General features: G+C 31.8%; 2 protein-coding genes across 2 annotated transcripts in view; one reads left to right on the forward strand and one right to left on the reverse strand.

The window, feature by feature from the left end:
• Positions 1-25,408, reverse strand: part of LOC127714274 (tereporin-Ca1-like) — a 470,404-nt gene that overhangs the window by 189,676 nt on the left and 255,320 nt on the right. The window lies entirely within an intron of this gene.
• Positions 11,399-25,408, forward strand: part of LOC127715900 (uncharacterized) — a 30,761-nt gene continuing 16,751 nt past the window's right edge. Inside the window, exons 1-5 of the mRNA XM_052222017.1 lie at positions 11,399-11,593; positions 16,696-16,989; positions 19,187-19,324; positions 19,536-19,698; positions 22,239-22,496. Coding sequence (XP_052077977.1) covers positions 11,399-11,593; positions 16,696-16,989; positions 19,187-19,324; positions 19,536-19,698; positions 22,239-22,496 — 1,048 coding nt within the window. The remainder of the gene's footprint in view (positions 11,594-16,695; positions 16,990-19,186; positions 19,325-19,535; positions 19,699-22,238; positions 22,497-25,408) is intronic.

Raw genomic sequence — 25,408 nt, forward strand, 5'->3', positions numbered from 1 at the left:
GACATGCTAATTAGCCAAAGCGTATCCCATGCAAGTTAAAGGTTACTTTGAAGGTTACATGAATACGGATTCAACTGAGTTACATTATTGACTTGCAAGCCAATAATACATCATAGAGTTGTTTCAGCTTATTGTTACAAAATTGAACCAAAACTGACAGTTAATAGCGAAATAACAATTCACAGTTTCGCTTTTATGAATGTGTGAAACTAAAAAAAAAATATTTTGATTTTTCGTCAACTTCGTAGCTAATGCCTCTTTAATGGCATACGTGAGATGTATATTTGCAGAAACATCATGAACAATTGCGCGTGCACTGTGGATTTTACGTTATTGCTTGATATTGATACCTTTTTTTTTTCTTTTGAATATATCCAATATATGAATGAATATATAATATAGTTAAGCAGCGTTTCTTCTTTTTGTTCTAAACATAATAATTTTATGGTTATTTCAGGAGAGCTATGTTGTCTAGCATTTTGTGAAAGTTACATATTTGGTTTTTTTATTGTTTATTTGTGTTATTTATAGTAGCAATCCGATTGTTTTGATGTTATACTTATACAAATCTAATATCTTAGTTATATCTTATATATCGTAGAATAATAAAAATTTAGTAATGCCTATTTGTGTTGTCTTGATTGACAATAATCAAAGTTTCTGATAATGTTAGTTGGTCAGGATAAACGCGCATTTTGTGTTAAAGCTGTCACTACAAACCAGTAAAAGTCTGAAATGGCCTATATCTGTACTCGACTGTACTGATTTTTACTAGACCAGTCTGAATTGGTCTGAATTTTACTCAACATTACTCGACCCCAGTCTTAACCATACTCGACTGTACTGATTTGTACTTGACCCTTATCTTTGCCATTGAAAATAGTCTGAATTATTACTCGACCAGTCTGAAACAGTCTTAACCCATTCTCGACCTATTTTTTTCAGTCTAAACCATACTCGACCAAAGGTCTGAACAATACTCGACCAGTCTGAACAATACTCGACCAGTCTGAACCATACTTGACCAAATAACCTCTACTTTTTCTAAATTTTAACTGTTAAAATAAATTTCTTTTTAACTGACATGACAACAGCCACAATAAAATATAGATATATTATAAAAACAGATTTTTACATTCTTACATGATTCTCAGATTTATCGAATAGAGATAGTTAAATCAAATTATCTTATATAATAATTTAATTATATTAATTTTAAAGTATTAGAGTTTTGTTAAAAAAAGATTTTCTTTTACCTAAAAACCACACCTATACTGAGGGTAATTAAACCTTATTAAGGTGCTTCTTGTTTGGCATGTGTTTTTTTTTTTAACTTAATTTTCCTAAATTCCTAAATAAAAACTACATAGGTTTCATGGTTACATACAAAAAATGTACAATAGTTATATAATTATCTTTTTAATGAGGTAACAACAGCCAACAAAATCACTGAAATTGTTTAACCTTATTTTAGAAATATATCTATTATTATAATTTGGGATATATTATATACAATATATATCAAAAAGGGATAAAAATTAAAGAAATTAATAAAATTGTTCTTCTGATTAGTGGTGAAGTATAAAGTAATACCTCCTGCTTGGGGCAAACTCATGAAAAAGATCACACCTGGTCAGAGAGTATTAAATTCTAAATAACATTCTTTCAAAATTGCAACATCCTGTGAAACTTAAATCACAAGGCCTTTTGAATTCACTAGATAAGTAATACACGAGTTTAAGAAAAATAGGACTTTCTTTTTACCTGTAAAACGCACATGTACTGAGGTAATTAAACCTTATTAAAGTGCTTCTTGTATGCCATGTCTTTAATTTTGACAAAAATTATTTAAATTTAATTGAAATAAATTGTTACTGTAACTTTGGAACACATTTCCTTTTTTAAAAGTTTATCACAGGATTACTATGGAAGTTCTATTATCATGATTATATTAAATTCTTGGTTTAACAAAACAAAGGTGTCATTTTTTAAATTTATTAAGTTGCTTTATATGCTATTTTATATATATTTTAATAAAAAAAATGTTCACTGCATTATTAACTAAACTCAACTGACACCATAAATCTATACGAGGCTTAAGTTAATGGTGAAAATTGTCCAGTAACCATAAAATATATCTGAAACATTCAAAAAATTTTGAATAACATTGAAAATATTACTCACAATTCAGTTTTGAGATTATTTGATCAGCTTGTTTTATTTTTATTTTAAAGGTGATATATATGTATGTATATAAGTGTTGATGAATATGGTGATGAAGTTATATTATGTTTATTGTGAAATTTTGGTTTCAATGCTATATTTAATACATTTTTAATTTCAAATTGTTGTTCAAATTTCTAGCCAGGGGAAATAGCTGTTGTTATAAACAGTTCATAAATTGATGAAATACAATAGATAGATACAAAAAATAGGTCTAGGTTGGTTAAGACTTGGTCGAGTAATGTTCAGACTAGGTCGAGTATGGTTCAGACTAGGTCGAGCATGGTTCAGACGCGTATAAAATGGTTAAGTACTGGTCGAGTACAAGTTCAGACTGTTAAGTATGGTTCAGACTACAGTCGAGTATTATCAAGTAAATTTCAGACCAATTCAGACTGGTCGAGTAAAAATCAGTACAGTCGAGTACAGATATAGGCCATTTCAGACTTTTATTGGTTTGTAGTGTGTGTTATTGTAAGGATGTGATTTTTCCTTGAAGTCTTGAATCAGTAAAGAATCTTGAGTTTATATGTTTACACTTTGTAAGCTAACTTTGTCAATAAATTAGTCTTAAGTAAATGTGTGACTAAACTTATAAATAGATACCGTATTATTTCATAAATGTATTTTATAAACTGTCGTTCCATAGTTTATGTCACGTCTGTGTCATACTAGTCGTCCTACCCGGTCACGTTACATGTACATTAATACCCGAAATATATAACTTTACATTACAGGTATTATAGGTTTTCCGAACAACTGTTTTGAGACTTCTTTCTCCTTAAGTTTGGATGTTAACGAGTAATGAAAATATATAATAGAAAACAAATCAAGTATTAACCGCCTTATATAGATACCCATCGTATTTTTTGCTTCTCCGGTAAAGCGCCCATATGAAGAAACTGATATGTCTCAGATCTTTGAACTCTTACTACGCGAGATTTTAAAAGGCTATAAGCATTTGTTATTTTTGTATACCATCCCTCGATATTTACATCAAAATCTTTCTTATATTTGTGTCAATAAATGCGCATGTACAGGTCTCAATTATGGTTGAAAGTCTAAATATGGAGATTCCTACAGTAACAGGACGAAACTAACGACTTCACGTTATATAGCTGTGCCTTTTTATACTCCTAGATGAGGCTTTTATATTTGTTTTCCATCTAAATTTATTTTTTTATAAAGTTTAGTACATATTTAACAGCGATAGTGGTCATACAGCCGTAATAATGTTTCCCTCGAAAACGTGTAATTTCCGTTAACAAGTGAAACTTTAAGACTCACTCATGACAAAATATTCAGCAGTATAAATGGCATCAAATGAGTTAAATTTGTTTTAAAGGACAATACAAATATTTGTGCATATATCAATGGTCTTTAAGTTCAATTCATATAAGTCTAGAAAACAGAACAAACTTGAAACCTGTAGAGATTTGCTAAGCATGTAATCTCCGTGGAATGGTGTTTTATAAACATACGGCAATATTGAATATAAATTGCACATCCAAAAGGTATGAATCGGTGTCCATATTAATATTTATTACAAATTTTCCCTACAAAAATGCTTATTTTCTTGATAAATGGCAAAATCCTTGAAATGTAATCTCCGTGGAATGTAATATCCGTTGACACTTAAAAAACGTCCGGAATTTTCACGCGTTTCCACGGTATTTTGACGTTTCCGGGAATGGAAGACATACAGCGTCCTGTGAAGATATAGAAACAGATGAGTAAAGAGAGACAACTCCATCAGTAGCAATCAATTAATTTGTGAAATAATGAATGGTAATTTGTAGTAATAGCAAGTCTAACAATTATGACACTTTGACATGCTATTTTAAGTAGCAGCAATAAATTCCATACACTGATATAAGTTTGTTCCGACACAGAATCCTATTATTATAAAATTTTATTTTCAGTTAGCGTGAAAATTTCTACATACAAAGGAATGTTTCTCAACAGACACTGAATACTTCATAAATTCAAAATATTAAAAAAAATATCTCGTACATCGTGTTTCTGTGTAAGTTAACATATCAACCATAATATTATTATTATAGACTCCGGTGCTATTCTAGTCTAGAAAATGTCCATTCGTTTTAAACCCTGTCCTCCCATTTTCTGTACCATCACCTTAAGAAATCAGATGCCTAGCAGCTAGTTAAATATATTTTAAGGGGCAACTTATTGATATGTCGATCGTTATAGATTCTTTATAATGTAGCAAGCATATTTCGTACGTTGATTTCCATGCTGCACCTTACTGAACCTAACGTTGCATATTTTGAAGAAAATATAGTTTACAAGAATCTACCGATTATCTAGGAGACTATCAAGCGAGATTAAAAAAAATAGCAAAACGATCGAACGATACAAATATTTATCAGAAGACTGACAAGTGCATTTGCGTGGTGCAGGTTAAACTAGAAAGATTTTTAATTTGTTATGTAATAGATTTCCAACTTGACTTGATTGTCTTTCTGTCACCTTTTGTCTCTTTTGAAATTTTTGACATCTCTTTTTTTATTTTTAACAAATATTTATTTGAAAAACTTTCTCTGTAATGGTGCTCTTCATTTTTAATGGGCATGAAATATTTGCCACTAGACATTAAAATCACATGAAACGAGTGACTGGTGAAAAATAATGTTTATCCAATTCTTCAACCAATGCATGTATATATCATAAACTTAATAGACTTCGATTTTATCATTTTTTACGCAAACATATCGTATAATCGTCAATTTTGTTTTCTCTCTGTCTGTTTTGATGTGAAAATATGGCAGCTACTTAATTGTCGTGTTTTGAATCCGTAGTTTACCGATTGTCACCTTATAGTAAACAATCAACAAAGAAGCATGGATATTTTGCATGAGTATAACATGTACAATCAGATAAAAGTTTATTTTAATGACAGATCCATGCGTATTGCGATCACCGGATTTTTACGAGGGTCACGCTAAGGTCACTTGCATACAGAAAATATGTCGGCGAATTGCTTCCTGGAAGCAAACAATTAAAAAGAAAGTAACCTTCTTATAAATGTGGACAAATTAAAGAATTTTCTTCAGAAAAAAGTATATGTACATAAGTTTTATAATGAAAACTATCCATTTAGTTATAAAAAAACATATGCATCATTTTTTTTTTAATTTGAGGTTTCATACGACTTTAAGCAAACAATTATCCACCAATCGTTACTATATTTTAAAATAACAGAACCACCTCGGTGGTCTCGATAATGGTAGCTTCGAGCGTTGAAGGGTTCGGGTTCTAACATTTCGTCCTAGTCAAAAGATCGTAAAAATCCGGTCCAGCGTGTCGATCAGTACAAATTAGACCATAAGTCTTGCAATTGAGTTATTTCATATTTTTCAAGTCGGGGTCCGTTTTAATAGCTGAATGTACGTCATGGGATTTTCTCATTGTTTAAGGCCATACGGTTGACATTTATTAGTTCCAACCTGATTGTTTTAACTTTGGTGGATACTTGACTCTTTCCCACTGGACGATCAACAGCCATGGGTTCATCTATAATAACAGCTAGTACTACATGTACAATGACTTTAATATGATTCAATATTCATAAAAGTTTCTTTTTTGTCTTTATGTCAGCTTCAGCAACATCTCCAATTTTTATATTTCAGAAACAAAGAAAAAAACGAAAGCTGAATACCAGAAGGAATATCGCGAAAGAAAAAGGTTACAAAATGTAGAAGAATACCTACAAAAAGAGAATGAGCGAAAGAGTCATATGTAAAAAGTACCGAGTTGTCAAAAAGAGATTTAGAACGAAAACGTAGAATCAACAGAGAAAATGTGAAGCTATATCGACACAGAAAAAAACAAGAAAAGCAAGTTAAAAAAAATGATGTTTCAAATAAACGCACGTCGTCCAGAAAAAAAATTAGTAGAGCTATTTCTAGACCTAATAGAAAAATACACAAACTGGAAAAAGAATTGCAGACTTCCAACAGACAAGTATGGAAACTTAAAAAGAGAATCAGAAGATTAAAAATAGTAAAAAATGAATCAAAATCAAAATCATACAAAAATCAACAAAATAAGGAAAACATCCCACCTTTGACTTCCGCGGAGGCCGAAATGAGATATGTCGGTCTAGAGCCGTCAAAATATAAAACAGTAAGACGTAAATTACAATTTCACAATGTGCTTGTGGAAGAAATTAAGGCTGTTGATCCTTGCTTTACCAAAAACATAGTAAATGGGAAGGTGACAAAAAAATACAAAATGAAATATATTACAAGTTAGGTTTTCGGAATCCGTAGGAGATCTCTCATGTCAACGTCAAAGAAAATGAAAAAAGTTTTGCATAAGAGACTTCCAGAAATACAAGAAGAAATAAAAACAGCAGTTTTAACGTTTTTAAACAGAGGAGACAACTAGTCTGTAATGCCAGGGAAAGCAGATTATAAAACTGTTAGCGGTCAGCAGAAACTTAAAAAAAAAATTATCAGATCACATGAACAATCTGTTTCTCAAGTTTAGGTCAGAGAATTTAACTATCAAACTTTCTTATTTAAGATTTTGTAAATATCGTCCGATAAATTTCTCATTAGTTTCATATGCTACCCGTAACATATGCTTATGTATCAAGCACCAAAACATGGCTTTTAAATTACGCTGTCTACATAAAATCGGTATAATTAATTGCGACAGTCCGGATGCTTTTGTTTCAATATGATGAATGGTCTCGAGTAAATACCGACGCTGGACAAAGAATGAACATTGTTTCAAAATCAAGTGATAGAGCCAGTTTCATAAAACTTTTTAAACCACAACTTTTTGAGTTTAAAGAACATGTCAATAGAGTCAAAAACCAGTATCATGCATTACAAGATCTTAAGGCTAATCTCCGTCGGAATAATTTGATTGTGCAGATGGATTTTGCCGAAAACTTCAATTGCAAGACAGCTGATGAGGTGCAGTCGCCTAATTTAATAATTGCTATGTGAGCTTGCACCCTGTGGTAGTTTATTACAAAGTTAATGACACATTGCATCAGAAAAGTTTTACATTTATTTCCAATGACTTAAGCCATAATGCAACTTTCGTTTTTTCTGTAATCAAAAGGCTAGTTCCAATTCTCAAAACTATTAATTTAGATTTACAATGCATTCATTATTGGACAGATAGCCCAACATCTCAGTACAGAAGTAAACATATCTTCTCTATTATTAAAAAGCACAAGGATCATTTCAGAGTTGATTGCACATGGGATTACTTTGAGGCGGGCACGGGAAAGGTCCATGTGATGGAATAGATGGAACGGTAAAACGGTGCCCTGAACTGGCTATTAAACAAAGAAAATGTACTATACAGAGTGCGGATGACTTCTACACGTGGGCATCAAGTAGCAATATCTCTGAAGCCTTTAAATATATATCATAAGAGGATATAAGCCGATATTCCATCATTTTAAATGAAAACATTGCAAAAAACTGCAAACCTGTCAAAGGAACCTTAAAGCTGCACTCAGTTCGGAGGAACGGCAACTCCATCTGCATCAGAAACACATCGATCAACAGCTGCAACCAACTACTATCTTCCTGGATTATGAAGTTGCAGTAAGTAACACAGCTTAATATGAAGTATATCGTGGTATTACAGACAAATGTTGCTTCTATCATTATACCCAATTTATATTGAGAAAGGCACATGATACTGGTATTCAAACCCACTACAAGAACAACTATGACATCAACAGATTGGTTCTATGTGCAGCATTGCTCCTACCAATGTAGCATGTAGAGGATGTTCGGTTGAAAGCATTAGAAGAAATAGGAGAAACTAATACAAATATCAACACTTTAGAGTTAACTTTTACCGACTATGTCATAGAATACTGGGTTGAAGGTAACCCCTTAGAAGGATGGCGTCATAAACTGAAAAATCATGTATACAGAATCACCTACGCACAAACATCTTCATCTTGTTTTAGTATTTTAATTCCTAATGAAATAGAGACCCTCAATACATACAATTACCTACATTTTTACTATTATATGTAACATAAATGGTATTGAGTACACTTAAACGCTAAGTTTAAACTGGTTGTTAATTTATTAGCCCTAATCAATTTATGTTTTTATAACCCTTAATCTGTTACAAATTATTCAACCTATGCCAACATTTGTTTATACAATTTTATACCTACATTTCACAATGTTGGCATAGGTTGAATGAACCGTTCTTTTCATCACATGCATATCGGAACTAGGAAGCTAGGATAATAAAAAAGCTAAACTTAATAAATCATGACAAGCATTATACTTACTTTATCTAAAAATTACATTATTTATATACTACACGTGTTAATTTTGAATTTAATCGCATATACTTCCCGGTGTAAGAAGAGATTGTATCCCTTAGAGAGTTTACAATTTTGAATCATTACGTAATTCTAAAAAATAATTCGTGTCTTCTTTAGTAACTGAAGTATTATTGATTGTACTTTGATATAATCACGAGTCTCACGTACTTATCTATGATGATTATTCCATACACTGAATATTAAACGAATTCATACACCAAACAGAAAGGAGAGACACGATGATACAACAGCGATAGAAGGTCACTAAGATGAGCACAAGGATTATGTGTGAAATTGTATGAAAATGTCAAGTCCATAAGTATAATCAGGGAATTGAAATAGAATAAGCATGCATAAAGTTATGGCGGCATTCCCCTTCCATAGTAGAGACATCTTTTGAGCTTGCTTATGCGTTATTTTAATCATATTATGAATCATTTCTGGTCATAACTATTAATTTTGTCATTGGCAACGGCTAAATTATATTTAACACATTTTGCTTTTTGTATTTTAAGGTAAGGTGTTTGTTTGTTGTTTATCTTTGGGTTTTTTGTTGTTGTTTAAAAATAAGATGCAAAGAAAAAGCGAAATCACCAAAAACAAGCTGGACAAAACAGTTCACATCAACCACCAGCATCGACTCTTAATAACAGACATACAGACAAACAAAAAAGCAGCAAGGAACAACGCGAGGTCCAGATAGACTGGCTTGGTACACGCAAACATAGACTAGATAGGTGTCCGCATAAACCTTTCCCGTTACTTTTCCAAACTGCATGACGTAAAATTGATTTACTTTATGAAAAAGTCTGCACATCACTCAAACAAGGAAATAATAGGCAACACATAATTAGGACAGGGTAAAAATGTTGTTTGTTTTCGAAGTTGATGTTTTAAATTGGACATAAAAACCAAAAGACTTTTTTTTTCATTTTTGAACAATATTATATTGCAACATTGTTTTGTCACCCCAGTTCCTAGACCAAGGTTTTTTTGCAAACATTCAGATATCTCTGCTATTGCACCGTCAAATTTAAATAGACGTTCGGTAAAAACTTTGATATTACCTCTTTGCTTGTTTGAGAACTAATCAACTAAGATGGCTGTTAGTTTGAACTGTTTGTTGATATAATAACAGAAATACATCATTAATCATCTTTGTTTAAAAATTGTTCCCGAATAAAACACCGATTACAAAAGGTGACTGATGCTTAGGAATAATTTGTAAGTTATTATGGCACACTCAACGGAGTTCTACGTTTCTTTTTTTCTTTTCTTTCTTTTTATTACTGTTGAATTCTTCCACTTTTTTGTCCAGCTTATATCTCGGAATTGGATGAACAAATTGTTATGGAACTATACCATAATGTTAACCAGCATGTGCAGATTTGCAATCGGAGTATGGCATTTTCAAGATGGCGACCGATGCCATGGAAACTGCTAAAGGGCGAAAATTTTTATTTTTTTCATTTTAAGACCAACTGAATGAAACTTTATGGAAATGTTACCTGGTATGCTTAAATGTGCTGACAGTATTAAGAAATCCCAAAATAGCCGCCGTTGTCATGGAAACAGGGGGAATGTTTTACATTGACCATATGGAAAAATACATTAAAGTTGCATTTTCTTAAAGACCATTACTTCAAACTCAATAACACGTTATGGATATATAACATGGCATAGGCCAATGTGGTATCTGTCTTTAGAATTTAGGAAATGATGACCGTTACCATGGAAACAGCAAAAATGCTCAAAATTTCAAAATGCTCCAAACTTAATGACACTTTACAACAATATTCATTGGCATGTGTAGATGTGCTGTTAGACTGAGGAATTTTCAAAATGGCTGTCGTTACCTTGGCAATTGGGAGACGAGGGTGCCATCCGTTAATGCTCGCAATTACAAATCTAGTTGTGATAGTAATTGTTGTTTCAGTTGTGTTTCAAGTGATAATATAAACGTTAGCAATCGGGTTTGTTCTGTATCTAAAAAAAACAACATTCTATACAATTTGTTCAATTTTTTATAAAAAAAAAAGGGAGGATATGATCACCAATCAGACCACTATCCACCAAAGTATACTTATGTTTTCTTGTGTTGTAGTAGACGTTTGAAAGTTACTGAAGAGTTTTTAAGTATTTCTTATTTTTTCATGTAAAACTAGTTAGTTGTCATTGCATTTTTCTATATAGATTAAAAATAGTTTGTGTGAGTGTGTTAAATACTGAAAAAGTTAACAATACACCATTGTCCCCTTCAAAAAAATCCCAAGCAATATTTCATCAACTATTGTATAGTATGTTCATATTTCAAGAAATAACAAACCGAACGAAAGGTTTCTTTCTAAAAATCCTAAATATGACGGCGAATCAATATGTATCTATGATGAGTTTATTTGCATCGCGTTGTTACGTATGGCATTAAACTTTTTTAAACATACATAGAAGCAATACATGAACATATGTACATACATAAAAATTCAACATTCACACGATCCTGTTATCGATTGCACTACTATTAATTATAAATACTTGTTTAAAGATATTGGAATTTATTTCATTTCATTGAAAGTGCTAATGATTAAGGATTTTTAAAGTTGACTGTTGATCCCGGTAGTGGTACATTGTATGCTGATTTTAAACTGTAAATATAGGTTCCCCCATATGAACATAGACAGTAAAGTCAAGATAAAAAACACGAAAAACCAATCAGAACACAACTTAAATAAAATTGTCCAATATATTGTCAACATATGATCCAACGGCTATATCTGTTTATGTATATATACCGAGTTTTTAACTAGAAAGAGTTATATATTGAATGCTCAGATTTTAAAAATGAAAACGTTTTTTACATTATGTTTATTGTGTTTTGCAATTGGCAACATAGATGGAGTGCCGTTGTCTGATTTCTATCCTTTTGGAAATGAAACCAGTGATAGAAGGGCTCCAACAAACGATGATGGCTCAACGCAACCAATACCGGTCAGCAGCCTGTTTCCGTTATTTAATTACCAACACGACTCCTTAATTGTAAGTAAAGATTTTATCATTTTCCTTTCCTTTACTTCTACATCATTAAATACCATACAAACATTGAACAATATTGAAATTTGAAATAATTATAAAATATCATTACAATTTCCCAATCATACTATTAGGACTAGTCAGTAATTGAATGACCAAATAATGCACTAATTAGATAAATGCACACGAGTTGACATTAATTATTAATTAAAACCAACTATTCCTTTCCGCTCGTACTTTATCATGAAGAGAAGGATTATCATTCTCCTACATACACTAGCTGTTTGTTTTAGCTCAATAATTATAATACACTGTAATATGATCATGTATAAGAAAAAAACTTTATTATGAAAAGACGTAATAATAATAATAGTGAAATTAAGCGTATAATATAAAAATATGATTGCCAATGAGACAACTATCCACCAAAGTTCAAATAACGTGGAAGTAAGCAGTTATAGGCAACTGTACGGCCTTCAACAATGAGAAAAACCCATACTGTATAGTCGGCTTTAAAAAGCCCCGACATAAAAAAAAATGAAACAATTCAATTGAAAAAACTAACGGCCTAATTTATAACAAAACAATTAACGAAAAACAAATATGACAGACATGAACCATTGACAACCACTGCACTACAGGCTCCTGACTTGGGACAGGCACATAAAGAATGTGGCTTGGTTAAACATGTTTGTGAGCGCTCAACCTCCCCCTTACCTGGAACAGTGATGTTACAGCACAACATAAGAACAAACTATAAAAGCTCAACTTTTACTGCACCCAAAGAACATTCTTCTTAATCGTATACTAATCAAAAGCTCATCATGCTCATCGTGTGTACCTAATTGTTTTGTCCGGTCGTCATTTTTTTTATGTGCGCAATCAATGTCAAATTATCGTCAAAGGTCTAGAACGAACAGCTTCCTGTTTTTTATGATATCAGCTATGTTTTACATTCCGATTTTGGAATAACAAAGTAGTATATATGATAAAATTATATTTCAAATTCTTATTTTGGAATAACAAAGTTATATATATCATAGGTTTGAACGTTGTTTTCAATTTCGACTTGTTTATATTTTTTCGTTTGGGCTTGTATTATATTTTCCTTCGGGTTTATATGATCCGTTCATCCTATTTCGACTCTTCAAAATGCAAGAGTCTATCCTAAATTGAGGTAAATTTTATGGCCTTCCAAATACAGTTTAGATTCCTAACATCACTGAAGAGACATTGATTGTTGACATCCGGATATGGTGTACAAATTTTTGCACCCCATTTTTGCGTTATACCATTTTTTCCGCAAGTTTATTGTTTTCTGTTTAGTATTAAATTAACAGTTAAGATCTAGTTTGTTACATCTTGTGATACGTTTATTTGGCAATCGCCATGGCAGTCGGCAGGGTTTAAGAACATCAGTTGTTCGACCTGTTAGTCAAATGCGTTTTGTTAAACTTTACTTTTTTTGACTTTTTGGTCTTTTGGAAAATATTGTTTGTGCTGCATTTAAACCCCTCTACCAAGAAATTTGTTTTGCGTGCACACGTATAAAAATTGCGGTTTTTTATCCAACGCAATCATAGGTTTGAACGTTGTTTTCAATTTCGACTTGTTTATATTTTTTCGTTTGGGCTTGTATTATATTTGCCTTCGGGTTTATATGATCCGTTCATCCTCTTTCGACTCTTCAAAATTCAAGAGTCTATCCTAAATTGAGGTAAACTTTATGGCCTTCCAAATACTGTTAAGATTCCCAACATAACTGAAGAGACATTAATTGTCGAAATCCGGATATGGTGTACAAATTTTTGCAACGGATCATATAAACCCGGAGGCAAATATAATATAAGCCCAAACGAAAAAATATAAATAAGTCTAAATTGAAAACAACGTTCAAATCTATGATTGCGTTGGATAAAAACCGCAATTTTTATACGTGTGCATGCAAAACAAATTTCTTGGTAGAGGGGTCTAAATACAGCAAAAACAACATTTTCCAAAAGACCAAAAAAGTGAAAAAGTATATTAAAACAAAACGCATTTCACTAACAGGTCGAACAACGTATGTTCTTAAATGCTGCTGACTGTCATTGGCGATTGCCAAATAAACGGGTCACAAGATGTAACAAAATAGATCTTTATTATTAATCTAATACCAAACAGATAACAATAAACTTGCGGAAAAGATGGTATACCGCAAACATGAGGTGCAACAATTTGTACACCATATCCGGATTTCGACAATTAATGTCTCTTCAGTGATGTTAGGAATCGAAACGGTATTTGGAAGGCCATATAATTTACTTCAATTTAGGATAGACTCTTGAAAGAGTCAAAATAGGATGAACGGATCATATAAACCCGAAGGCAAATATAATACAAGCCCAAACGAAAAAAATATAAACAAGTCGAAATTGAAAACAACGTTCAAACCTCTGATTGCGTTGGATAAAAACCGCAATTTTTATACGTGTGCATGCAAAACAAATTTCTTGGTAGAGGGGTCTAAATACAGCACAAACAACATTTTCCAAAAGACCAAATGAGTGAAAAAGTATATTTTAACAAAACGCATTTGACAAGCTGGTCGAACAACTGATGTTCTTAAACCCTGCCGACTGCCATTGGCAATTGCCAAATAAACGGATCACAAGATGTAACAAAATAGATCTTATTATTAATTTATCACCAAACAGAAAACAATAAACTTGCGGAAAAAGATGGTATACCGCAAACATGAGGTGCAAAAATGTGTACACCATATCCGGATTTCGACAATTAATGTCTCTTCAGTGATGTTAGGAATCGAAACGGTATTTGGAAGGCCATATAATTTACCTCAATTTAGGATAGACTCTTGAATTTTGAAAGAGTCAAATAGGATGAACGGATCATATAAACCCGAAGGCAAATATAATACAAGCCCAAACGAAAAAATATAAACAAGTTTAAATTGAAAACAACGTTCAAACATATGATTGCGTTGAATAAAAACCGCAATTTTTATACGTGTGCATGCAAAACAAATTTCTTGGTAGAGGGGTCTACATACAGCACAAACAACATTTTCCAAAAGACCAAATGAGTGAAAAAGTATATTTTAACAAAACGCATTATATATATGTAGAGTTGTCACTGGTTCAGACGTACTTATAAATATAATTATTTCTGTTACTGTATCTCGCATTAATTTGTAGGATCCTTTACAATAGATATTTCAGCTGATCTGTAACAATTCAATCTTCATGCCTTATATATCATGTACTGTATTACGACGCTAGATTAAAACTGCTGAGGAAAGGTAACACCCGGCCACCGAAAGCTTTATTATTGTGAAGCCTAGATGGTCGAGTGGTCTAGCGCGTCGGATACAGTGCAGGCGATTTGGTGTCACGATATCTCAGTAGCATGAGTTCGAATCCCGGCGAGGGTAGAACAAAAAATTTGTGAAAGCAAATTTACAGATCTAACTTTGTTGGGCTGATGTTTAGACGAGTTTTATATACAAAATGTACACAGCCATGTATCACCATCACTGCTGGTGATCCGATGGATAAATCTGTTGTAGAGTTGTCACTGTTTCAGACGTACTTATAAATATCATTATTTCTGTTACTGTATCTTGCATTAAATTGTAGAATCCTTTACAATAGATATTTCAGCTGATCTGTAACAATTCCATCTTCATGCCTTATATATCATGTACTGTATTACGACGCTAGATTAAAACTGACGAGGAAAGGTAACACCCGGCCACCGAAAGCTTTATTATTGTGAAGCCTATGTGGTCGAGTGGTCTAGCGCGTCGGATACAGTGCAGGCGATTTGGTGTCACGACATCTCAGTAGCATGAGTTCGAATCCCGGCGAGGGAAAAACTAAAAATTTGCGAAAGCAAACTTACAGATCTAGCATTGTTAGGCTGATGTTTAGACGAGTTGTTTATATATATCAGGCGACTGGATGGTTGTAAACACAAGTAGCAGATTCCAATAATTGCCATTGATTGCGGAGGAAAGTCATATATAAGGGTCATAAGTTTATGGTAGTTATTTAATCTTACAAAGAGACAGTTAAATCTCATTCTGTTTTATTGTTGGAAAACAATATAAACAGGAAAAACGGACAATATAATGAAGGGCCGTGCTTGCACATTTTGTGTAATCCACAGAACAAATAATCAATTATGAAACAAACAAAGCAAATTTGATTTGGTTTCAATTTTCATGAATTTTGACACAACCGAAAAAAATCTTTAAATGATCCAAAAAATATCAAGCTTTAGTTAAAACCTGAGTTGACTATATTGTTGCATATAATATGGCAGTCATTTAAAAGTTTGTAATTTTACAACAAAAACTAACTAAAGCTATTTTCCAAAATAATCAGCAAATTCTCAACAGCAAAAAATGCACATATGAATATTATGCATAACAACTGTGCAAAATATAATTACCGTTCTACCCATATTTTCGGAATTTTGTCGCCCACAAAATTTATTGACGGACAGACGGACAGATAAACAGACGAAAGAAAAGGCGGGCGGACAGAGTGATGAAAATTCTAGGGTCTCGCATTCTCTTTGTATGTTAGTTGTATGCATCGTAGTTCTTAACTAAGAATCATTTTTGTAAAATGCCACTCGCCTATAAGTTAGCGACACAAAGAATATGCATTGCTTCGTGAATAAAGATACCATCCCCCGTCGGCGTCCTTACTAATCTTTTCAACAGACTAAAAATTATCTATAAGGTCTTTTTGACTAAAATAAAACCGACCAAAATTATTTAATCAACACATCTATAATAATGTTTTTATAATAAATAAACACTAATGGCGTCGTTCTTTTCTTTGAACTATTAACTCTTATATGATAGGTCAATACCAACAAACAAGCTTATAACACCAAGCTGTTCTATTTGTAAACAAAACAAATGTGAATGTTGCATTTTATAAGACATGTACAACTTTTATATTTTCAGCATAAAAGTTCAAGACTTATGTTTATATCAAGAGCATTGTCATTTTGTTTTTCAAATGTATTCTTTATAACATACTAGTGTCGGAAAATATTTCAATAACACTCTTATAAATTTTTTGTTTAAACAGGTTAACACAAATGGCGTAATTTCATTTCTGGGAACTATGAGAACATTTACTCCAAGTCCTTTTCCACTAGCAAGCAAACGCAGATTGATAGCACCGTACTGGGCTGACATAGACACAAGAAATGGTGGCATCGTTTGGTATCGTGAGACTACAAACCTTACCATGTTAAAAAAAGCGTCAGACGAAATACAAACAAATTTTGCAGAACACTATAATTTTCACGCAGCGTGGATGTTTATTTCAACATGGGATAATGTAGCATTTTATGGAGCTGATGAAATTGGCAAGAAAAAGGTACAAGATGGATACTATTTTCATAAGATAGCGCTGTAAAAATAAATGTTCTTTCGACTCAATATGAAATTACAGCCGCCAAGGGGCTTAATGTCTACTTAAAATGAGTAACTTTCTTCTTTAATCTATAAAAGTATTTAAGCATTTAATTTAAGTTGTAAATATATATATATATTTTTTAAATCAGACATTTAAATACATTTTTTGGAAATTTTGCAATTTTTGGAGTATTGTTTAATTACTGTTAAAAAAGTTTACAAAAAATATCAAACTTCAAGGTAATTTCAAAAAGGGGAGAGTAAATAAAACCATACGAAATCAAACGCTCGACTATATAAAAAAACAAGAGGCTCATGAGAGCCTGATATCGCTCACCTGTAATTTCAGTTTCAGGCATTTCATTTATTTGTAGATCTTACTTTGCTGAACAATTCTGTCATTTACACTTTCTCTCTTCGTATAATAATATTAAAGATAATACATAACCCAAAACTGTAAAATTTCCTAAAAAATAACTATTTCTGGACAGTAATCCAACAATAAGTTGTCCTATTGGTCTGAAGATTACTTGACAGGTAGATCCAAACCTGTTTAACACTTTCATCTATGTCAGTTTTGCTCTTACTGCGATCTTACTTAGCTGAACATTTATTGCCATTTATACTTTCTCTCTTTCTATTATATTATTAAAGAAAAAAAAGTAAAATTTAATAAAAATAAATTATTTCCAACAGTAACCCAACAATGGGTTGTCGAACTTGTCTGAAAATTTCGTAATAGATAAATCATGACCCATTTATCACTTTAACTCTCTTTCACTTTTGCTCTAACTGCTGTAGTTTTTGAGATATAAGCCAAAAACTGCTTGTGTCCCCTATGTTTTATTTCTAGTCATTGCGGCCATGTTTGTTGATGGATCAAAACTTCGGATACGATTTATAAACTAGATACCCTAAGGAACATTCAGTTAAATATTGGAAGTATTTTGCCCAGTAGTTTCAGAGAAGAAGATTTTTGAAAAAGTAATAGACTTGCATGAAAAAATGTAAAAAATAAACGTTTTAAGGGCAATAACTCCTTTAGGAGTCAATTAACTATTTCGATCATTTGACTTATTTGTAGATCCTACTTAGCTGAACATTTTTGCCATTTACACTTTCTCTCTATCTATTATAATATTAAAGATAATAACCAAAACAGTAAATTTTTATAAAAATAAACTATTTCGGACGGTAACCCTACAATGGGTGGTCCAATTGGTCTGAAATGTCATAGCAGATATATCTTGACTTATTCATCACTTTAACTCCATGTAACTTTTGCTCTAATTGATATAGTTTTTGAGATAAAAGCCAAAAACTGCATTTGACCCCTATGTTCTATTTTTAGCCATGGCGGCCATGTTTGTTAATGGATCAAAACTTCGGAAACAATTTATAAACCAGTTACCCTAAGGAACATTCAGTTAAAGTTTAGAAGTATTAGGCCCAGTAGTTTCAGAGTAGAAGATTTTTAAATGTTAGCAAACATGATTTAAAAAGTGTGTAAAATTGTCTTTCAAGGTCAATAACTCCTTAAGAGGTCAATTGACTCTTTTGGTCATATTAACTTTTCTGTAGATGTTACTCTGCTGAACATTTTTGTCGTTTACAGTTTATTTTTATCTTCAATAATGACCAAAAACTGCAAAATTTCCTTAAATAACCAATTTAGTGGCAGCAACCCAACAATGGGTTGTTGGATTCGTCTAAAAATTTCATGGGTGATAGATCTTGACCTATTGAACGTTTCTACCCTGTCAGATTGGTCTAAATGCTTTAGTTTTTGAGATATGAGCCAAAAAATGGCATTTGACCCCTATGTTCTATTTTTAGCCATGGCGGCCATGTTTGTTGATGGATCAAACCTTCGGATACAATTTATAAACTAAATACCCTAAGGAACATTCAGTTAAAGTTTGAAGGTTTTTTGCCCAGTAGTTTCAGAGAAGAAGATTCTTAAAATAGATTACGACGACGACGATCACGACAGACGACCCCAAGTGATGGCATAAACTCACGGCCCGGTGAGCTAAAAAACGGGACGAATTAAATTATATTTTGCGTACATTAAAAAAATGCATGCGTATTAGTTAAAGTTACTAAGAATAAGAGTTAACACTAACGAAAAAATTCCATGTTATCATTTATAATTTTAGAGATGTACATTTCAATGCGTGTTGGTTACAAATGGCAGACATTCTTTCACTATATTTCTGTATAACACGATTGAATGGACAACAGGTCGTGCCAGCGGTGGTCACAGTTCAAGTGGATTAGGTGGAACGGCCGCACAAGTAAGTATACATTCCCTCACGTTTACAGATGTTATTAAAATCAGAAAAAAAAATCTATTTCTATCATGTAGTCAATTCTTGTTTTGATTTATTGATGCAATAAAAGAAACTAAAGGCAGCTAAATCAAACCAAAAGTGGTATCTAAAATATGTCTGAATAAAGGTTTCAGTAGTATATATTGAATTTTTTGTGAAAAATGATATTTTTCAGGTTGGATTTGATGCAGGTGATGGTTTTAACTTTTATGCTATAGAAGCATCGAGAAAAGCGAGTGTAATTAATGTGACTAGGATGTCAAACATAGACCATCCAGGAAAATTTATTTTTCGTGTAGACACTACAAAAATTACAAATGGTGGCTGTAATGTAGAAGGTAAGACCTTAAACTGAAAATTTATATGGAGATAAACATCACTTGTTCAAGGAGGGCAAGAGAGTTAATTCGTTTTGAGGTTTTTTTAATTAATGAAAGATATATATAAATAAATAAACAAATGATATCATTTGTAAACTTTATGTAAGTTTGTATGTCACTATGACTTCACACAAAATTGGGCTCATATCTAAATGTTAATGACAAGATTTATTTTGAGATTGATGCATGTAGTTTTGCATTAAATGCAAGAAATCTTAATCCTAGAGGAAATATAGTATGTTCATTTCATAAAAACCAATTATACAGCTATTTGGCAGACGGATATCTTGCATACACCTCAAGATTTTATTTTACAATTGTTTCCTATTTTCGAATTCAAAGGCTGAAATGTGTTCCCATCATATTACTTTACTTTTATTAAATCAAACAGTCCCCGACTATATCTTTCAACTATATCTCAAAATAACAATTAGTATAATTGCTATCTCTTAAAACCGTATCTTTAAATCTTCACATAAGAATTTTAACAACCTGCCAGGCGTGTAGCTACGTTTACGTGAAAACGCCCGAGCGTACACATGAATTTAGGAGAAAAAATAATTTAATCTAAACAAATAAAAAAAAGCTTCAACAACACGAGCGTTGTTATTCTTTCTTCAATAAAAAAATTTAAAAGTCACGAAATTTACTTTTCAATGAAATGGTATCATATTACATATTTGTTCATTTTCTGTCAAAATCTGAATCTACTGTGAATTCTACTCAGTTTCCTATTGTTTAAAGCAATTCTTTCGATATTTGGTTTGCATTTTTGACGAGCCTTTGACATTTATGTCGCGAAAACGAGACCGTGACTTAGCGTTCCTAGATTCTGTCGGCGTCGTCAAAATTTAGGTTCAGTCTGTTGTTAAAGTTATTTTTGATTTTATCAATAACTTTGTAAGACATTCATGGAATTTTACGGAAGTTAGACAGAAGCTTTTTATGACCAAATTTAAGACAGTATTCAGAGCAAAATTTTATGAATATTTCTTTTGATTTTTGTCTCGCCTTTACGGAGTCAAAAAATGAGACATAGGTATGTTGTTTCCTTCGTTGTTGTCGGCGGCGGCGTCAACAATGTATAAGTTTGTAATTAGGTCACTTTATGAGGAACCACTAGTGGTAGGCAAATAATATTTGGTATGCAGTTGTATTAGCATTGGCACATCTTATTTCCACAGAGATTATTTGGCCCGCCCCCTCAGTCATGGTCTATTGACTCCTGAAACTTTTTCTTGGTTTACATGCATTAGTTTGTGATAAGTGTGTTTATGGGGAAACACTAGTGTTATGGCAACGATATTTTACTAATAGGGGGTGTTTAACGACCTTGACTACCAATGGGGATCTTGCACGGTCGACTAAATGGACTTAGTTTTTGTTTAAGTTAATATTTAGATGCCGTACAAGATCAATTACTATGCCAAACCTTCATGAAATTTTACCTAAGTTGGACACAAACTTTTTATGATCAAAAGTCAGTATCCAGAGCATAATGAAAATATACATTTTTTCTAAATTTCCGTATTTTACTAATAAAAGGACTTTGTTGTTGTGTAGTAAATAAGTAGATACTTTTTGAGGTTACACATCAATTACTTTGTCAAACTTTCAAGGAATTTTATGAACATTTGGCATAAGCTTTTTAATGATTTTAAAAGAGATAATTTTGAAATTATTTTTTATGTTTTTTAATTTTTCAGTATTTTACTGACTTATTTTTTTTTAAATTAACAGACGGTCTGTTTTTACATGATAAATTTGTAAAACTTCATAGATTGTTATGAACCTTGGAAATAAGCTGATCTTCAAGATAATTTCTTTTTCCTTAATCCTGTATTTCACTGATCAATAGACAACTTTTTATAGTCAACATTACACTTTTACACTGACAGAAGTAATCCCAGGCGAGACCCAGGGTTCCACGGAACTCTTTACGAGTTTTATATTTCGCCTGAAAATCTATGAAAATTATTTATTTCATGTGTCTATTAACAGAATTTGCGCATAAAAATGGATGAACATTTAGATGAAGTCGAAAAAATTAATAGAACAACAACATTGAAATGGAGACTTTCTTTTTTTATTATCTTGATTTGGATATTTGTAGATCCCACATCTCCATTTAAATATATTTTAAGTATCTGGTTTGGATATTTTTCTCTAAGACAAATGATCATTGGATTCAAAATCAACACAATGAATAAATTAAACTTAAAAAATAAATAAACTAGACTCTGAATATTTAGCTATTGATGAGTTCTTAATGACAGAAATGGTATCTCTTTCTCGATAACGCGAGTATCTGGGGCTTCACCCCATCAACCCCCTACTAGGAGGTTCTCTGCCCTGGACCCGCTTTGGTCCCTCAGACACCTCGCCGAGTAACGGGCGTACACTTACAAATGGCCTAGCTACGCTACTGCCTGCATGAACTTTCCGATGTAAGCAAATGTAACCAATTTGTAATCTAAGAACTATATATATTTATGAAGGTACATTGACAATCACGCCGAGGGAAGCTACTATGTTTGGTGGAACACAACTCATAATCTCAGGACCTTGTTTCAACCTAACCAAAGTAATGACACTGGTCATGGCAGATGGAGAGACTGTACCTTGTCAAAAGTATAATGACTTTAGTGTGTCTTGTATTTCACCTCAAATTTACAGGACTGGAAAAGAAATCGTTTCACTGCATCTTACACAGGGCAGTAATCAGACAATGATGTTTCATGGAATTTTGACAATTGGTAAGTGCCACAATTTTAGAATTGAGAATGCAAACATGTTTTCCTCTTGTACAGTTAACGATATCTTCAGATACTTAATACAACACTGTTTATCTTTATTATTATCACACAACAATTTTTCCTGAAAAAGTGTCAAATAGAACCCAGAAAAGGGGAAAAAATATCAAGATTCGGAGTAAAAAGTCTATGAAAAAAATTATCATTGCCAAATAAAAAAAAGACGAATAAAATATTAAAAAAAAACTTCTAGACTGCACAATTCGACGCCTCCCCCTTCTTAAAAAAAATGATTAACTTAGGTGATCTGGAAGGGTACCTGCAGTTCCTGCTCTGTTAGTGAACAACACCTGATGATGAGAATAAGGGAAAGGAGGACGAGGTTATGGCTCGAAAAACGTACCCGTGCTCATCTATGACGCACAGATTCCATAACAGTAGCATGATGACGTCCGCTAATCTTTAAAAAATCATTAAAGGAAACGTAAGCCCTGAAATATCGTATTAAATGGGAGATACCTACTACATGTGCAGGCGTTTGAATTGTTCCTACATAAAAATGAAAAATTCCCTATGGAAACTTTGAAATAATCTATTTTGCCATAATGAATTTGAAACTTAGTTTCTTAATAATAAAAATAATAAGATTTGGTATGATTGCCAAAGACACAACTCTTTACCAGAGACTTTAGGTCACAATACGGCCTTCAACAATGTTTCCTGGAAATTTTTCTATGAATCCGTGTATTACTTACACACAAATGTTTATTGGACTTTTCTGTATTATTAATTGTATCGTAAACAATAAATACATAAATGTTTCAAGGGGGCAACATTTTGTGTTTTTTTTTTTTTTTTTTTAACATAATTAAATATTTATTTCAAATATTGGCTTGTTACAATATCCTTCAGGAGTCCAAGCTCCTCCTGATGTTCCCTGTTACAATCCACTAATCACTCAGGGTAGTGATTAGTTGTAAAATACATATTACATTTGTACATCAAATATATATTAAATAATATCACTTAATATGACTATTCATATGTTTTCTAATAGTTGCTAAAATATTACTTTTAATTTTCAAACATACTCTTCTATTGAACTCATTGAGAAAAATTAAGTAAACATTGACATTTTTTGTCTTTTGATCAGATATGTAATAGGCTTTGTAAATTGAAAAGCCAACAATCGTTAAAAAATAGTTAAAGTCAAAATATTCTTCGTCAAAAGTTTTATATCCAAATACCAAGTGTCTTAGTTTTATCTTAAAAGTTATTTTACTGTTCTTTAAAACTTCATTTATTCTATTCCAAAAAAGTTTTAAATACGGACACAGTATAAAGTAGTGATCATAATCCTCTTCTTGTGTACAAAAATTACAAGAACTATTGTTTACAATTTTCCACCTGCATAAAAGTTTCTTTGTAGGTAGAATATGTTGTAGTAATTTCCATCTAAAAATTCTAAGTTTATTTTCTTTTAAATATCTGAATAAAAATTTATATAAATTGTTTTGATATAACACATCATCTATATCAAATATACGCAGCCATTTTTTTGGTCCGATAGCTGGTTCAAATTTTTTATTTATCAGAGACTTATATAAAAGTTTATTTGTTAGTGATTCTAATTTTATAGGTAAACCTTCCAATATAAATTGGTTTCTTTTTATATTAACAATACTTTTTACAGAATTGTCCGATTTTAAAATTGCTGCCCAGTCTTTTGGTATTGATTTCTTTACTAAATTAATTTCAGCTATCCAGTTTGATTTATTTTTTAGTTTATTTAAAATTATGTCTTGAGAAATACAGCCTTTTTCATCTATGACATCATTTACATAAATAAGATCGCTTTTAATCCAATTTTTTAAAAATATAGCTTTATTTTCAAATTTAATAAATTTATTGTTCCATAATATTTGTTTTCTTATATCTGTAAAAGTTTCTGGTTTTTTTGTTAGACCTCCACCAGTTAATTTCCAACATTTAATGATATCTTTATAAAAATCTGGGATGTGTTCAATGCTTTCGTCTGGCTTATCCCCACTGTTTGTTTGAAACACTAACCAGTTTGACCCAAAATTATAAAAATAGTGCTGAGGTATAATTTTCCAACCTCCTTCACAATCATTTACTAGTCTTTTTACCCACATAGCTTTTAAAGCAGTGAAATAACTCCTTATATCTATCATATCCAATCCCCCCTTTTTATAGGGACCAATAATTGAATTTCTTTTTACTTTATCTGGTTTATTATCCCAAACAAATTTAAAACAACTTTTTTCTATTTCTTTTAAATATTTCTCTGGAACTATGCAGGCAGATCCCACAAAAGTAAAAATGGGCACAATTAGTGTTTTGATAATCAAAATTTTACCAAAAATAGTAAGATTTCTTTTTTGCCAAGCACAAAATAATTTATTCATCTTATCAATTTTATTTTCCCAATTTAGTTTTTCACATTCCTCTCTACAATGCCCAAAGTATATACCAAGAGTTTTAACTGGTCCATTGCTCCAGTTGATTCCCTCAATTTTGTCTTTACATGATTTAAGCTTTCCTACCCATAACCCCTCTGTTTTATTTCTGTTTAATTTCAATCCTGAATAAGAACCAAAAATTTCAATTTCGTTCATAGCAACTTGAACATCATATTTAGAACAACAAAATAAAGTAGTATCATCTGCTAGTTGCGAAATTTTTATACTATGATTTTTGCAATCTAATTTGATTCTGATACCTTTAAAATCAGTATTGCTTCTTAATCTTGAAGCCATTATTTCCACAGATAAAACAAATAATAACGCAGATAAAGGACATCCTTGGCGTATACCCCTGGTGTTTTTAAAGACATCAGATATCCAACCATTATTCATAACACATGTTTGAATATCGCTATATAAAGTCTTAAC

Source organism: Mytilus californianus, unplaced genomic scaffold, assembly GCF_021869535.1.
Source record: "Mytilus californianus isolate M0D057914Y unplaced genomic scaffold, xbMytCali1.0.p SCAF_9, whole genome shotgun sequence".
NCBI classification, from domain to species: domain Eukaryota; kingdom Metazoa; phylum Mollusca; class Bivalvia; order Mytilida; family Mytilidae; genus Mytilus; species Mytilus californianus.